Genomic DNA, 15254 nt, shown 5'->3' on the forward strand with positions numbered 1-15254 from the left:
AATTTGGGTTGAGGAAGAATCTGGAGAATGTGGAGTTAGGGTTCACAATTTAGATCATATGTTCTTAAAAAAGAAAAGAATATGGAGATTAAGGTTCATGAATTTGAGGGAGAAGGTGGAGTTAGGATTCATGATTTTGTGCCTCTTCCTTAATTTTGCAAACGGAGAAAAGTACAATCCTTTATTTGCTAAAAACACAAAGCACAAGAATCTACTTACAAAAAAGTGAAACCACATGCACTTATATGAAATTAACCTTTTAAATTTATATACCGATTTTTTAAAATGGCAAAATTACCCTTGGACACGTTATCGATTCTGACTCCGTTTGTGTCTCTTCCTTAATTCCGCAAACGGAGAAAAATATAGTCCTTTATTTGCTTAAAAACAAAACACAAGAACCTATCTGCAAAAAAGTGAAACCACGGGACACTCATATGAAATTAACCCAAATAAATAAATGAAGATAAAATATGAAAATACATGTGAGAAATAACTAATGTAATTATTTACTTGTTCAAAAACCAATGATAAGAAGCCGCATACATTTAGGAAATCGGGTCGGCCAAAACCGAAAACAAACAAACATAGGCCCATCCATCCATGCGGACAACACACGCCTGAATTTGATCTCTCCTCCACAGTCATCACTCATCAGAGCTCCATCCTCCGTCTTCGTCTTCCTCTTCATCAGATCTTCAATTTCTCATTCATCCTTCAAAAACCTGACTTCTTTTGTACAGTTAAAGAGATGGGCCTAGGGTTATTAGCTTCAAGGGTCATCAGACCTCACACTAACCCTAGAAACCTTTTCCTTCTTCGCTCCATCGTCACCAAGCCCGAGCTTCAATCCCCTGAAGCTGCCGCTGCTGCTGCTTCCTCACCTGACCCCACTCCTCGATCCCCTCTTGCTGGTGCCCGCGTTCATTTCCCTAATCCCGATGATGCCATCGAGGTCTTTGTTGATGGTTACCCTGTCAAAATTCCCAAGGGCTTCACCGTTTTACAAGCCTGTGAAGTCGCTGGCGTTGACATTCCTCGCTTTTGCTACCATAGTCGTCTCTCCATCGCCGGAAACTGCCGTATGTGCCTTGTTGAGGTCGAGAAGTCGCCTAAGCCTGTTGCGTCTTGTGCCATGCCTGCTCTTCCTGGTTAGGTTTCTCGGCTTATGATTCAATTCGGTTTAGATTATAGCTTCGTATTGGGATCATGAATTTTCACTCCATATTTGACTCTCTCTCTATTTCTCTATGTGTGTGTATATATTTCGGATGTGTTAGTTTTTCTTTTTCACCTCTTGCTCTTAATGCTGTACACTTCCATGCACATATGTTGTTTGGTGATATACTTGATCCATAATTAGTCATCTATCTGGTAATTTCAGTTTCTGTTTCTACCAACGACTGAATCATGTCTTTTTCATTCTTACCCTCAACTCATTAAAATTTGTATTTTTTTTTTAATTATCTCGTCATTTGTATGATTCAGACTTTAGTTCGAAATCTCACTTATCAGATTCCATTGTGGAAGACACAATTTTTTCTGAAGAATTAGCCATGATATATCTGCGTAAACTTAGCTAACCTCTTTTTTCCCAGCTTAGCTTCTAAAGGTCGTGGCATTTGGTTATGATTTCTTTAGTGTTTTTTGTTTAAGATTTGTGGATGAATGTTGTAGCATTTTCAAAATTTCTGATCAATTGCTACTGCATACCAAATCCTCTAGAGCTTATACTCTAAATCTGTTTCAGTTTTAATTCCACATTCTGATGGCTAACTATATTTTTCTTTACACTTTATGACATGTTAATCTGTTAAGCTGGCAGCTTCCCTTGTTTATGAAGCGGTAGTTTGTCCTCCTTTTAATTTCCCTCTGCTTTTTCCCACCTCCTGGTTTCTTTTGTGTTTTAATAATGTCCTATTTTGATTTAGTATATAACTACTTATATTTAGATTTTATGGTTACCCATTATAATATATTTTATATTCCTTGTATTTTGATTAGTTCTTTTGATACTGATACAAGACGTTTTTTTTAATTGCATTTTAGGGATGAAAATTAAGACAGACACACCTGTGGCAAAGAAGGCACGGGAAGGGGTGATGGAGTTTTTGCTAATGAATCATCCCTTGGACTGTCCAATTTGTGATCAAGGTGGAGAGTGTGATCTTCAGGATCAGTCGATGGCATTTGGTTCTGATCGTGGCCGGTTTACTGAAATGAAGCGGTCTGTGGTTGATAAGAATCTTGGTCCCTTGGTGAAGACTGTGATGACTCGGTGTATCCAGTGCACAAGGTCTGCATCATAACATTTTTTTTTCCTCATAAAATAAATCTGATGTTTTTTTTTGGTGCTAAATAATTGTTTTAGTAAAAGAGTACAAAGATTCTGTTTGTAGTTTTTGTTGAATCATGAAAACTATTTTATATAAAAAAAAAAACCTACAGGCTGATCATTGCCAATCATTTTTCTTCACCTTTGGACTTTTTTTTATAACAGCATCCTTCCTTAGCATTGGCATTCCTTTTGTACACTGTTGACTAATGTTCCATATCAATAACCATTGCCTTATTTATGTAGTGGATATTATTTCTAGAATTACGAGTATATTAGATGATCATTATGTTCCAATATGAAAGATATTTGAAAGAAAAAACTCTTTTTGTTAACAAGGTAGCTCATAAATTTTATAAGAGCATTGTGGAGCTCTTTTGTAAAAAATATGCTTTTGTGTGGATGCTTATGTGCTGAGATTATCTTTTCATCTAGGGTTAAATGCCTTAACTTGGACATACAAACACATTTTTTTCCTTCCCATTCTTTATGTATGAGATTGCAATTTAGCTTTCTTGATGCTATTTTGATTCTTCTAATTTCTCCAAGTCCCCAACTTATTGAGAAATCCAACATTTTAAATTTAATTTTATACTTTATTATTATTTTCCGATTACCTTGCCAAATTTGTTGTCTTTTTTGTTTGATTTTATTTTTATAGATAACATCCTATGTGGTTTTTCCAATTCAGTTTTATAATTTGCATCAATGTATTGTTTTTTAGGAATTGGGATTTGATGTTTGCTTTTGCTCGAGTGCTATATTATGGTCGATTATCTACGCTATATAATCGTGTGTAGGAATTGTATCGTTGCTTATAATGAGATTACGGTAAATGATTTCATTTGTAAGTTTGGCTGAGGTTCATTTTCTTTCTTCATCTTATTTGGTCAACCTTTTGGATTTCCTGATGGGCATTGTAATTTAGGGATTGTAATCATGTTCTCGAAATTTGTGATAATCAAGTTTAGCCAAGCGTACTGGAATATTTTATGATTGCTGATTTTGGTAGTGTTGCTATTTGGGTCTAATCCAGTCAAGTATAATAATGCACAGAACAAGTCTTGGACTGAACTGCACTTGTTTGTTTATGAATTTTGTGTCCAATAGGTGTGTCAGATTTGCAAGTGAAGTTGCTGGTGTCCAGGATCTTGGCATGTTAGGTCGTGGAAGTGGAGAAGAGATTGGGACTTACGTAGAAAAGCTCATGACTAGTGAACTTTCTGGAAATGTGATAGATATCTGTCCTGTTGGGGCCCTTACCTCAAAACCTTTTGCATTTAAGGCCCGAAATTGGGAGTTGAAAGGGACAGAGAGCATTGATGTTACAGATGCAGTTGGATCCAATATTAAGATTGATAGCAGAGGTCCAGAGGTCTTGCGGATTACTCCACGACTCAACGAGGTATACTTAGCAGGCATCATCAATTTCATTACTTGCTTATTTCTTGGTTTTGTCGGTCAAAGCATCAAATAAATGCCTATCTAAATGCAGTTTTCTATGTACTAGCTGGAATTATCTGAGGAGGTGGCTATATTGCTTTATATTCTATAAAGGAAATATAACTGTTTATTGTCGAATGCTTGGATAGGTGATAAAATTCTATTAGCTGATAAAGTTCTACGAACTTGGTTGCTTATGACAGCACTGGGCCATCGATGATTTGGCATTTGTTATATTTTATTGAATGGTAACACTATGATGGACAAAATGAATGATAACTTAGGATTTTAGATTTTTTTTTTCCTGAAGTTTGCTAGATAATTATCTTAAGTTTCTACATCAGACACTAGTTGTAGCCAAAACTCCCTGTTGATTTGGGTGTTCAAGGAGAGAGTATCATTTGGTAGGAAGTTCTGTTTTGTGATTGACTGCGAAGCATGTTGAATAGAAGCTTCTAAGCTAAATCCTTTCTTTACTAAAATTCAATGCTTTTCAAAATGCAACTAATATTCAAATGCGCCTCTATTTGGAACTGTGTATATTACTAAATTTCAACTTGGATGGCAATGGATGGTTGACTGGGAATAAAGATACAAATATTTAATATATTTTTTTGTTATTTTATTCTTTTAAGCATCTTTCTCGGATGAGTTCATAATTCATCCTTGGATTGCTCTTTTTCAGGACATAAATGAAGAATGGATCTCCGACAAGACTCGGTTTTGTTATGATGGTCTGAAGAGACAGAGATTAAGTGATCCTATGGTCCGTGGATCTGATGGGCGCTTTAAGGTTGTGAGCTGGCGTGATGCCTTAGCTATAGTTGCTGAGATCATACACCAAGTTAAACCAGAGGAAATTGTTGGAATTGCTGGAAAGCTGTCTGATGCTGAGTCCATGATGGCACTGAAAGATTTCTTGAATAAGATGGGGTCAAATAATGTGCTGTGCGAAGGCAATGGCGCTAGCCCAAATGCTGATCTTCGATCTGGTTATATCATGAATAGTGGGATTAGTGGTCTTGAGAAGGCAGATGTGTTCCTCTTGGTTGGTACGCAGGTATGCATTAACATGTTTAATTTTGTTATGTTACTTTTCCTTTTGTCTCAGAACTCATTTCATACAATGAATACTTCTATTGCTTGATTACAAATCTTCTTATAATATGTAAAATGCTTGTTTTGTGGGGAAGTTTTAGTCAGGATAATGGAAAGGTCGCATGGTAGTTACGATAACTATTCTGATGATGTGTGGATACTAAGCTGGTTATATTATCTAAAGTTTTCTAATGAATTGCCAGCCAAGAGTAGAAGCTGCCATGGTAAACGCCAGAATTCGCAAGACAGTTCGTGCAAATAATGCTAAGGTTGGCTACGTGGGGCCAGCCACTGATTTCAACTACGACTGTGAGCATCTTGGCACTGACCCACAGACTCTTGTTGAAATTGCTGAGGGCCGCCATCCCTTTTCTTCAGCGATCTTAAATGCCAAAAACCCAGCAATAATTATTGGTGCTGGAATATTTGAGAGAGCAGACAAGGATGCAATTTTTTCTGCTGCAGAGACAATCGCTAAGAAAGGAAATGTTGTGAGATCTGACTGGAATGGTTTCAATGTGTTGCTTCTCAATGCCGCCCAAGCCGCAGCACTTGACCTCGGACTTGTTCCAGAATCCAGTGAGAGTGTCAAGTCAGCCAAGTTTGTGTATTTGATGGGTGCTGATGATGTGGATTTGGAGAAGCTGCCAAAAGATGCCTTCGTGATATATCAGGGGCACCATGGGGATCGTGGTGTACATCGTGCTAATGTCATTTTACCAGCATCAGCATTCAGCGAAAAGGAAGGAACTTATGTGAATACAGAAGGGTGTGCACAACAGACTTTACCTGCAGTTCCAACAGTGGGCGACTCCAGAGATGACTGGAAAATAATCCGAGCTCTCTCTGAAGTAGTAGGAATACGCTTGCCCTATGATACAGTTGGGGCAATCCGCTCTCGGATTAGGAACGTAGCGCCAAACCTTTTGAGTGTAGATGAGAGAGAACCAGCTACTTTTGACGCTTCACTGAAGCCGGAGTGTACCCAGAAGATAAGTTCGACGCCATTCAAAGCTGTGATAGAGAATTTTTACATGACCGATCCCATTACCAGGGCATCAAAGATAATGGCACAATGCAGTGCACTGCTATCAAAGAAGTGAATGCTGTGTTTTTAATCTTTTTAATAAACTTGCAGATATATGCTTTTATTTGATTCTTCATTAAGTAGATGTGAGGCTCTGGTTTGGTAAGGGCCAAAACTTTTGGAACATTGGGAGCAAAAATAAAGTTTTTAGGTTTCCGTTATTTCCCTGTAACAACCCTGTAATTGTAAAACAATTTTTCCTGTAAGCTGCATTTTGCTCGGCTTTTTTTTTTTTTTTTTTTTTGTAGAAAATGCTCAAGTATGCAGCAGAATCTGCATCTGTTACAGATTTTTGTTGTTTATAAAGATGTTGAACTCTTGAAGAAATGAGATGTACCTTGGTACAAGTTAGAAGAAAAGATCAGTTATTGGACAACCTTTGTATGAAATAAACTATAGTTTTTAGAAGTTTCAACATTATTTTTTAGGTAATTTACAACTAAAGTTTTGGTCTTGATCATACTATTCTTTTAAATAGGTTATAGGGAAAAGTACAAAAATAAACCTTGTGGTTTGGCCCATTTTCGAAGTGCACCCCTGTGGTTTAAAAGTTTGCAAGTCGGTATCTTGAACTTCATTCCGTTAGCAAAGAGGGGTAAAATTGACTAACGGTGTTAAAAGTCAAAGGGAAAATAGTTAATTTGGTCTTTATATTTAATAATTTTATAAATTAAGCATCCTTATTATCTAACTATCACAAACAAATCCCAAAATAAAAAATAAAAATTCAATTATACCATCTTCTCCGTTACTCTTTAATTTTTTTCTTTCTCTCTCATCTTTTTTTAATTTTTTTCTTTCTAAAATCAAGTTTCTCCCCCTAAAATTGAAGGACTTAATTTTGTAATTCAAACAGGCTATAAAATGGCGCCTGCTTCCATCATACAACACTACTCTGGCTGGACTAAAATGCATTAATACTCACAAATCAGACCACGCTGAATTAATTAATCTAAGCTATCCTAATCTATTGATCAACACTAATCAATTACAATTCTATCAAAACCAGATTGTTTAATTTCCCCCAATTTTCTCTACCAGCACTGATCGGTTTCCCATCCCCTCCTTGGAGATCGGAAAAATCCAGAAGCTGCTGCATAACTCGCTACTGTGGCTGCACTCGCTGATTTCATATACGGAGAACTACTCATCGGCCGTGCTTCCCGGAACAGTGAGCGATCATACTCAGATCGTTTCTCCGGATCGGAAAGAGTTTCATAAGCTTCCTGTATTTTCATGAACTCGTAAGCTCTGTTCTCCTTTTGATCTTCAGCTGCGACGTCGGGATGTAAAACTCTCGCCAGTTTCCGATATGCAGATTTGATCTCTCCAAAAGAGGCGCCATTCTCAATCCCTAAAACTTCATACAACGATCCAGGCGATGCAATGCGGGAGGAGGAGGATGTTCTCTCGGCGGTGCTATTGGCGGAACCGGCAGAGACACGGATTGGACGGAAATTGACACGAGAGGGGAGATAATGGAGTTCGTCGGAGGGAAATTTTAAGCCGGAGAAACTAGCGGCGGAGGAAGTGAGAGAGGGAATAGAAGAAATGGAAGCCATGGTGATATTTTCTGTTGGATAAAGGATGAATTGGAATATATAGGAAGATTGGGGATTTATTTAACCATGGACTTATCTTCAATATCAATTTGAACTTATTGAACTGTGATTCCAGAGATTATTGAACTCTTAATGTTAGTTGATTTATTATGATTGTTTAATGGGAAGAAATTATTGAACTTTGATTGTAGAGAGAGAAACTTGATTTTAGAGAGAGAAAAATTAAAAAAGATGAGAGAGAAAGAAAAAAATTAAAAAGTAATGGAGAAGATGGTATAATTGAATTTTTATTTTTTATTTTGGGGTTTGTTTGTGATAGTTAGATAATAAGGATGCTTAATTTATAAAATTATTAAATATAAGGACCAAATTAACTATTTTCTCTTTGACTTTTAACACCGTTAATCAATTTTACCCCTCTTTGCTAACGGAATGAAGTTCAAGACACCGACTTGCAAACTTTTAAACCACAGGGGTGTACTTCGAAAATGGGCCAAACCACATGGTTTATTTTTGTACTTTTCCCTAGGTTATATATTAAATACATGCCAATTATATACTGGTGTGTTATTTTTATTGTTTCTGAAATGTTTGTTGGCCTATTATTTTTTTTTTTTGAAACCAACCGAAGGATATATTAATCAATATGAACCGAATCAATACAAAGCGCACCACCTAACCAACTAGGGGCGGTAAAGGAATGAAAAACGTGAGCATTGGAACGGGCTTGACGTGCTATAACATGAGCAGCCCCATTCGCTACACGCGGAGTAAACGAAACTACAAAGTCGTTCCTATTTGCAAGCAGATACTTACAATCAGAGATAATGCCTCCAAACTCGGACCTATCGTCTTTTCCGACGTTAAAACTATCAACAACATTTTTGGCGTCACTCTCAAAAATCACGTTACAACAGTTCATCGAGAGAACCCAAATAATAGCACTCCGCAGCGAAAGTACTTCAGCAATCCGAGGATCAGCAGACAAGGAAAACAGCTCGCTACGCAAGGCCATAAACGAACCATCTGAACTGCGCAAAAGAGCACCAGCCCCGCACTGCTGCTGTTCGGTGAAAATGGCTCCATCCACGTTGCACTTAATCCAACCAGGAGGAGGCCGCTGCCAGGAAACCGTGCTCGAGCTTCTACTGCTACGGACCAAACCAGCAGAACGACGCTGCTGTTGCTGCTGCCGACGCCAATCGCTCACGAAGAATTCTGCATTTGTAATTGCAGGAACAGGAAGTTGAAATTTTTGCTTCCAAACCAAATCGTTGCGCTGATTCCAAATAGACCACAGGGTTAAACCAACTTTTACACCCAACTCCATATCAGAAACTGCAAAAATCTGCAGCAAAGCCTCATCTTCCACAGAAAGGATTTAATTTTTGGGGGCAGATCTGTCTCCCAAATCCGCTTCCAACCTGTGTTTATAACTGAACTCACCACACTGTTGTCTGTAAGTACCCTGTACCCAGATTTACTAGAGTAGATACCAGATCGCGTGAAATGCCATATCTGTTTATCTTCCACAGCACGAAACGGTATGATGCAACCCCAATAACAGCAGCTTCAGATGGTAAAAGTAAAAATAATCTAGTAAGTTTAGGCCTATTATTAATCTAGGCCGATCTTACATTTTAGCTTCTTAATTTTATTTTGTTCTATGATAAGAAAAGTAAAGTAGTCAGATTTTATTGAAGAAAAATACAATTATGCTTGATCTCATATTGTGTAGCTTATAATCTCTCATCACAAAATACATATTTTTGTGCTTAATATGCTTTATCCTTGATATAAAAAGAGAGATTTATGTTAAATTGTAAAGTAAAAGGTTTTTAATAAAAACAGGGGAGATACTATTTTGGTATTGATTGTGTTAATATTTATGTAAATTGGCTGTAAAATGAATATTTTACATCATCAGTTTGGTTGGTGAATCTGATGCATGATGTCTTGGATTAAGAGTTGTATATCAATATAAGAAGAGCCTCCTTCTTGTGTTGCCCTGTTTGCCATTTCCCCAAGTTGTTTAGCTCTTCTTCTTCTCCCTTCCTTTTCTTCTCCTCCTTCCATTAACATATTAATACCCTTTACTATATCTTCCTTCTTCACCAACACCTCAAGCTGCTCTTCTTCTCCCAATTTCTGAGCCCCAACAACACTGACACCAATCTTAATCACTTGAACAACAACCTTCTCATTACAAAATTGGTCTGCAAAAAGTGGCCAAGTAACCATAGGCAACCCTGCACTTATTCCCTCTAATGTTGAATTCCACCCACAATGTGTCAAAAAACCTCCAATTGCAGGGTGTGACAGAATCAGTACTTGTGGTGCCCAACCTTTGATCACCATTCCTCTTTCTTTTATTCTCTCTTCAAATCCACTTTCTGATATCCATTTCTCTATTTCTTTTGATTTTTCACCTCCTCTTAAAACCCATATAAATGGTCTATTTGATTCCTCTAACCCTAGCCCAAGCTCCACCATTTGTGGAGTCATTAGATTACTAATGCTTCCAAGACAAACATATATTACAGTTTGTTTCTCCCAAGAATCAAGCCATTTGATGCATTCTTGTTCATTGTATGATGTCCTGTTACCTCTTTCAGCTTTGTCCAACATATCTTTATTACATAAGGAAACAGGACCAATACACCAAACCCTTTTGTTCCCCTTTGCTTTTTTGTATTCTTTGATATATGCTGATTCCAGTTCTTCAAATGTGTTTATAATTAAGCCATATGACTTCTCTTCTGCTTCCTTCATAGAATTATTGAACTCTTCCATATCCTGATTATTGGGAGGAGGAAGAGGAAGTTGCAGTTTTGTGAGCTGAATACTGTCAGTGTCAGGCAATCCAGGAACTGTGAAACATTCAGTTTCAGAAGTTATGGTCTCTAAAACATTAGAAACCATTACATTGTGGATACATAACATACAAAAGCAGGAAAATCCAATGAAAGAAATTCTTGGAATTGCCCATTTCTTGGCTATGTTAATAGTCCAAGGCAGAAGCATGTCGGAAATTATGCAGCTGGGCCGGGGATTTAGCTCTTGAAAGAGTTGGAATGCTTGCTGCTCAAGCTCACAGGCTGCTGTCAAAAAGATGTGGCTCTTGTCTAGTGATGGAAGCATGTCGACGTTTTCGCATCCTTGAGGCAATCCTGGTTTTCCTGAAGGAAACTGAAGCTGGAAAAGTCGAATTTTGAGGCCGGATTTTGTGGCTCGATCCAGGATTGGTTTGAATCTAGCAGCATTGAGAGGTGTGGTGAGTATGGTGACAAATGAGTTGTGTTGTGCTAATAGTCTAGCAATGTCTATAAGGGGAATCATATGGCCCTGTGCCATCAAAGGGAACAGCACGAAATGAAGTTGAGACCCCATTGAAATGTGAAAAAGGAAGAAGATACTACAGTTGAAGTATATTTTGAAATGGTTGTGGATACTGTATCTATATGTATGTGGTCAAGAAGGAGAAGCAATTTTATGTGGATAATCAATACACAAAAAATTCTCAAGTTTAGAGTATATGTACGACGGCGAAGGCAAAAGTTGTCATCCTCTTGTTTGGACTCCAAAATAGATTGAATATCATCTTCTTGTTTGGGATTAGATTCTCTCAACTTATCTTGTTATCTAATCTCAACCATTCCATCCATGCAAAATAATTACTTCATATTTAATGCTCCAATATATATACATTACTAATTCCTATAGTTTAAATATTTAAACTCACTTTTCATTAATATTTGACATCACAATAACTATTATCTTTTCCATTTTTATTGAATAACTTATCATTTTACCCCTAACGTCTAAAATGGTGCAATTTTCCTCTAATGTTTCCGAAAAAGAGCAAATTTACCCCTAATGTGCGTCATTTTATCACTAATTAGTAACATATTACAACCATATGAATAGACATTAATTTTTTTAACAAAAAGAAAAATTAAAAAATTATACTTATTCTGTACGACTTAGACAAAAAAAAAGACAAGTATTTCAGGAAATTTAAAAATATTAATCTCTAATTCTATTATTAAATCATAAAAAAATATGAATCTTTTTTTTAGAACCAATTGAATTGATAGGCAACTGATGCAAAATAATGAGCAAAATATTTGTTTTTGATATCTGAAATTGATCTAACTGTCAACGTTAGGGACAAATTTGCTTTTGGCTGCCAATGTTAGAAGTAAAATTGCACCATTTTAGATGTTAGGAATTGCTCTTAACTATCAACGTTAGAGGTATTTTTGCACATATCACTTTATTATAAAGACACACCATCTCCATATTTACTATGAAAATTATTTGTGAATATCAATGTCTTTTAAGTGCACTACTCCTTTTAATTTACATTTGATATATATATCGCATTTGTTTCATATTATTTGTCACATTCGGCAATCACACATTTAAAAATGGTTGATTTGTATTAAATTATAAAAAATATACTAAAATATCAATTGACCTCTCCTTATTAATAATCCTTATTTTCTGTAACATTCAGCAAGTTACACCACTCTTCATACATCAAAAACTTAAAATAACAAAAAGAGTAATTAATGCTAAATTCATTAACAAGGGTTTATAGAATAAATTTCCATTGAAAACTTACTGGCACATGATATGAAACAAACAAATCTCTATTTTACAAATAATATGGAACAGAATGAGTATTTAACAATTTAAAAGCAATTATTTTTATATGTCCAATGTGGTGTTAAAAGTATAAAACTCATTTTGAATTATAAAAAAAAAAAACAGTTTCAACGAAGAAGACAATTGTCTTCGTAGTTCATGCAATCCCTTCGCAATGTATGAGATTGCAAAGGTACTCCTTCATTCAATTGTTTTCGCAGTCATGAAAAACCTTCCGCAGTCAATTGTGTAGTTGCTTTCAGTGCAGAAGGTTTTTAATGACTGCGAAACTATCGAGCTGTTAAAATAAGAGGATTTCTAACACATTCAATCATGCAAACACATCTCAAATAAGTTTCCAATGCATAAACATGTTACTAAACATAACTCTAACCCTAATGAGACCTTAGATGTAATTTATCATGATGAGTAAAGGCTAATTAGTATTTTAAATAGACAGATGGACTAAACTGTTGAATAAAACAAAAGTTAAAAATCATATAATGTATTATTGTAAATACAAGGATTAAACAATACATTAGGTAAAAAGTAAAAGACTAATAAATAATTTTCCCTAAAAAATATTTTAATAATAATGATATAAGTTAGATGGAAAAAGAAGTAGAAAGGTACAAGACGTTATAAACACAATCCAATGTCATTTTGTTTTTCCGAAGAAAACCAACAAGTACAGTATTTAAATAGGTTGTGCATCAGAGAACACACACAACTTTCACATAATGCAAAATCATTCATTATTTATCAAGTGCCTCCTTCAACAGTTTGTTTGAAAATGAAGCAATATTTGTGTGAGCATAAGAGGTTTCCCAATTTTGGCCATCATATTGCTTAATTTCAACATGGGAGAGTGTTCCTGGATCCACACATGTTAATGTAACTGCAACTCCATCAGGATTTGATCGTGGTATATAGAAGGAAGTTATGCCGCAAACCTTACAGAAGGTATGCTTAGCTGTATGTGTACCAAAAGTATAGGTATTGAGGTACTGTTTGGAATCTCCTGAAAGTTGAAACATTTCACAAGGAACAATGAAGTGGATGTTGCCTCTCATGGAACAATCAGAGCAGTTGCATTTCCAACCTGTAACACTATTTGCTGCTTTAACTCTCCATCTTACTCTCCTACAATGACATCCACCATTGTGCAATACCACTTCTGAATCCATTCTACAAAATCATACATCCATATACTTCTTCAGATATATTACTAGAAACATATCTAAGTCATTTGAGGTCTCCATTGAAACCAACCACAATGGTATAATCAAAAGCATTTATCCACATGCAAAGACAAGAAGCACGGAAAACTCTTCTCAAAACATATCAATTTAATTTAGGAGATCATGACAAAGGAGCACAAGTAATTGATCATGCTTAGCTCTACATCAAACATGCTAATGCTAAAGTTTTATCAACAAATAATTAGATAAAGCTGTAATCCTAAAAGGGGTGAAATTTATATCAGGTCTGCTCAAACAGAGGTTGAGCAGAGCCTAATCCCAATTTGAAGGCTTTAGTCAGGTTTCATTAATTACATATAATCAAATTGCATTCTTCCAGGTCTATACTATATCATCCAATTCCAAGGATATTTATTACCAAAATAGAGTTTCACTTCTGTTCTGTTGGAAACCCTAAAATCAAAGTAAAAATTCCAAGCAGTAGCTAGATGCAAGATTGAACTTCGAGAACTCCATTTTGTTTCTTCTTCAATAATAAAAATAAATAATTAAAAACAAATGGAAAGACAAATTTAACAAGTCGAACGCAAAACAGAAATAGATGTAGCAATTATCACCATGAGCAAGAACTGAAAACGCAATTTACTAAAATACTGGGGACAAATGATCCATCATCAATGCTTGGATCAAGAAAGATAACACCCTTTAGTCGATTGACCAGAGATGAAAATAGAGGAGGAAAAAGATTTCATATTTAAGTAAAAAGTTTAAGAGAAGATTATACCTCCAATACTGGAAGGGTAAAGAGAGAAGAAAATGGAAATCTAAGGAAAATAGTTGTACCCCATTCAGCGATGATGCTACAATTCTAAGGAAAATAGTTATATATATACTAGTCAAAACCGGTACGGAATACGAAACTTTTATATAATTTAAATAAATAAATAAATTAACATATTTACTTTTAAGTAAATTTATATCATGTTATGAATTTTTTTTATATTATGTATATTTAAAATTAATATATATATTTTTTATTGATAATTCAAATTAAATTAATTTTAAAAATAATTGATTAATTTTTTTATAGAATTTTAATTAAAGGTGAATGATTTATTTATTTTTATAAAATTCAATGATTTGTACTTTTTAATAATTTTAATATATTTTCATATTTTGAAATTCTATGAAACAATAATAATAAAATAGAAGATTAATTAAGAAATATATTAGAATATAATGAAAAACCAAAAATTGAATTAAACTATAATTAAAATTAAATATTATATTTACGATACAAAAGACAATTAAAATTAAATATTATATCTACGATACAAGAGAATTACAATCTATGTTAAAATGAAAGCAACATCAATATATTATTATGATATAAACTATTACAATCAATATTTTTCTAATGTTGCATATGAAGAAACTTTATTAATTCAATATGTTACATATAAAAAAAATAAAATTTATAAGAATTAGTCACAAATTCATCTTGATGATAATCATCTTGCTTGATGGAATTTCATGATCATCAAGTATTCGAATTCAATTATTCATTCTGCTACAATAACCCAATATATCCAATTGAATCAGCTTAAGGTGATGATTTCTCCGATTTTCATCTCGTAATATCTCATCTAGACATTCAATCAATTTTTTCTTCATTCTTTCACTATATCGCTTATTAGATTTCATTAATATTTTTTAATAATTATATATTCTTGAATTTTGTAAGCAAGAAAAACAAATAAAAGAATAAAAAACAAAAATAAATGGACAAAAAAGATAATTAGGAGAGAACTATCTTTTTCTCGTTTTTTTTCGAAAATAAGAGAGAATGTTAAGATATAAGCATATAAATAGGAGAG

At 34.7% G+C, this 15254-nt stretch overlaps 4 protein-coding genes across 5 annotated transcripts; 1 reads left to right on the forward strand and 3 right to left on the reverse strand.

Moving 5' to 3' along the window:
• Positions 1–555: 555 nt before the first annotated feature.
• LOC136202165 (NADH dehydrogenase [ubiquinone] iron-sulfur protein 1, mitochondrial) lies at positions 556–6186 on the forward strand. Its single transcript, XM_065992671.1, has 5 exons — positions 556–1151; positions 2050–2296; positions 3446–3740; positions 4464–4838; positions 5080–6186. Exons 1-5 carry the CDS (start codon positions 752–754, stop codon positions 5977–5979), a joined length of 2217 nt encoding a protein of 738 aa, XP_065848743.1. The 5' UTR covers positions 556–751; the 3' UTR covers positions 5980–6186.
• Positions 6187–6712: 526 nt separating this feature from the next.
• LOC136210563 (chaperone protein dnaJ 11, chloroplastic-like) lies at positions 6713–7660 on the reverse strand. The gene has a single exon (XM_066001889.1). The coding sequence runs from the start codon at positions 7523–7525 to the stop codon at positions 6998–7000; it is 528 nt and encodes a 175-aa protein (XP_065857961.1). The 5' UTR covers positions 7526–7660; the 3' UTR covers positions 6713–6997.
• A 1537-nt stretch (positions 7661–9197) lies between these two features.
• LOC136202175 (UDP-glycosyltransferase 73C25-like) lies at positions 9198–11029 on the reverse strand. Its single transcript, XM_065992679.1, has one exon. The coding sequence runs from the start codon at positions 10913–10915 to the stop codon at positions 9449–9451; it is 1467 nt and encodes a 488-aa protein (XP_065848751.1). The 5' UTR covers positions 10916–11029; the 3' UTR covers positions 9198–9448.
• Positions 11030–12648: 1619 nt separating this feature from the next.
• LOC136210573 (uncharacterized) lies at positions 12649–14225 on the reverse strand. 2 transcript variants are annotated; one of them, XM_066001901.1, is made up of 2 exons: positions 14162–14225; positions 12649–13363 (listed from the first exon to the last, which is right to left on the reverse strand). In XM_066001901.1, exon 2 carries the CDS (start codon positions 13360–13362, stop codon positions 12931–12933), a length of 432 nt encoding a protein of 143 aa, XP_065857973.1. In that variant the 5' UTR covers position 13363; positions 14162–14225; the 3' UTR covers positions 12649–12930. The 2 variants fall into 2 exon arrangements, with proteins under 2 accessions (XP_065857973.1, XP_065857976.1); XM_066001904.1 differs by lacking the exon at positions 14162–14225 and adding an exon at positions 13995–14148.
• Between the last annotated feature and the right edge of the window lie 1029 nt (positions 14226–15254).

Source organism: Euphorbia lathyris, chromosome 1 (assembly GCF_963576675.1).
Source record: "Euphorbia lathyris chromosome 1, ddEupLath1.1, whole genome shotgun sequence".
Lineage (NCBI taxonomy): Eukaryota > Viridiplantae > Streptophyta > Magnoliopsida > Malpighiales > Euphorbiaceae > Euphorbia > Euphorbia lathyris.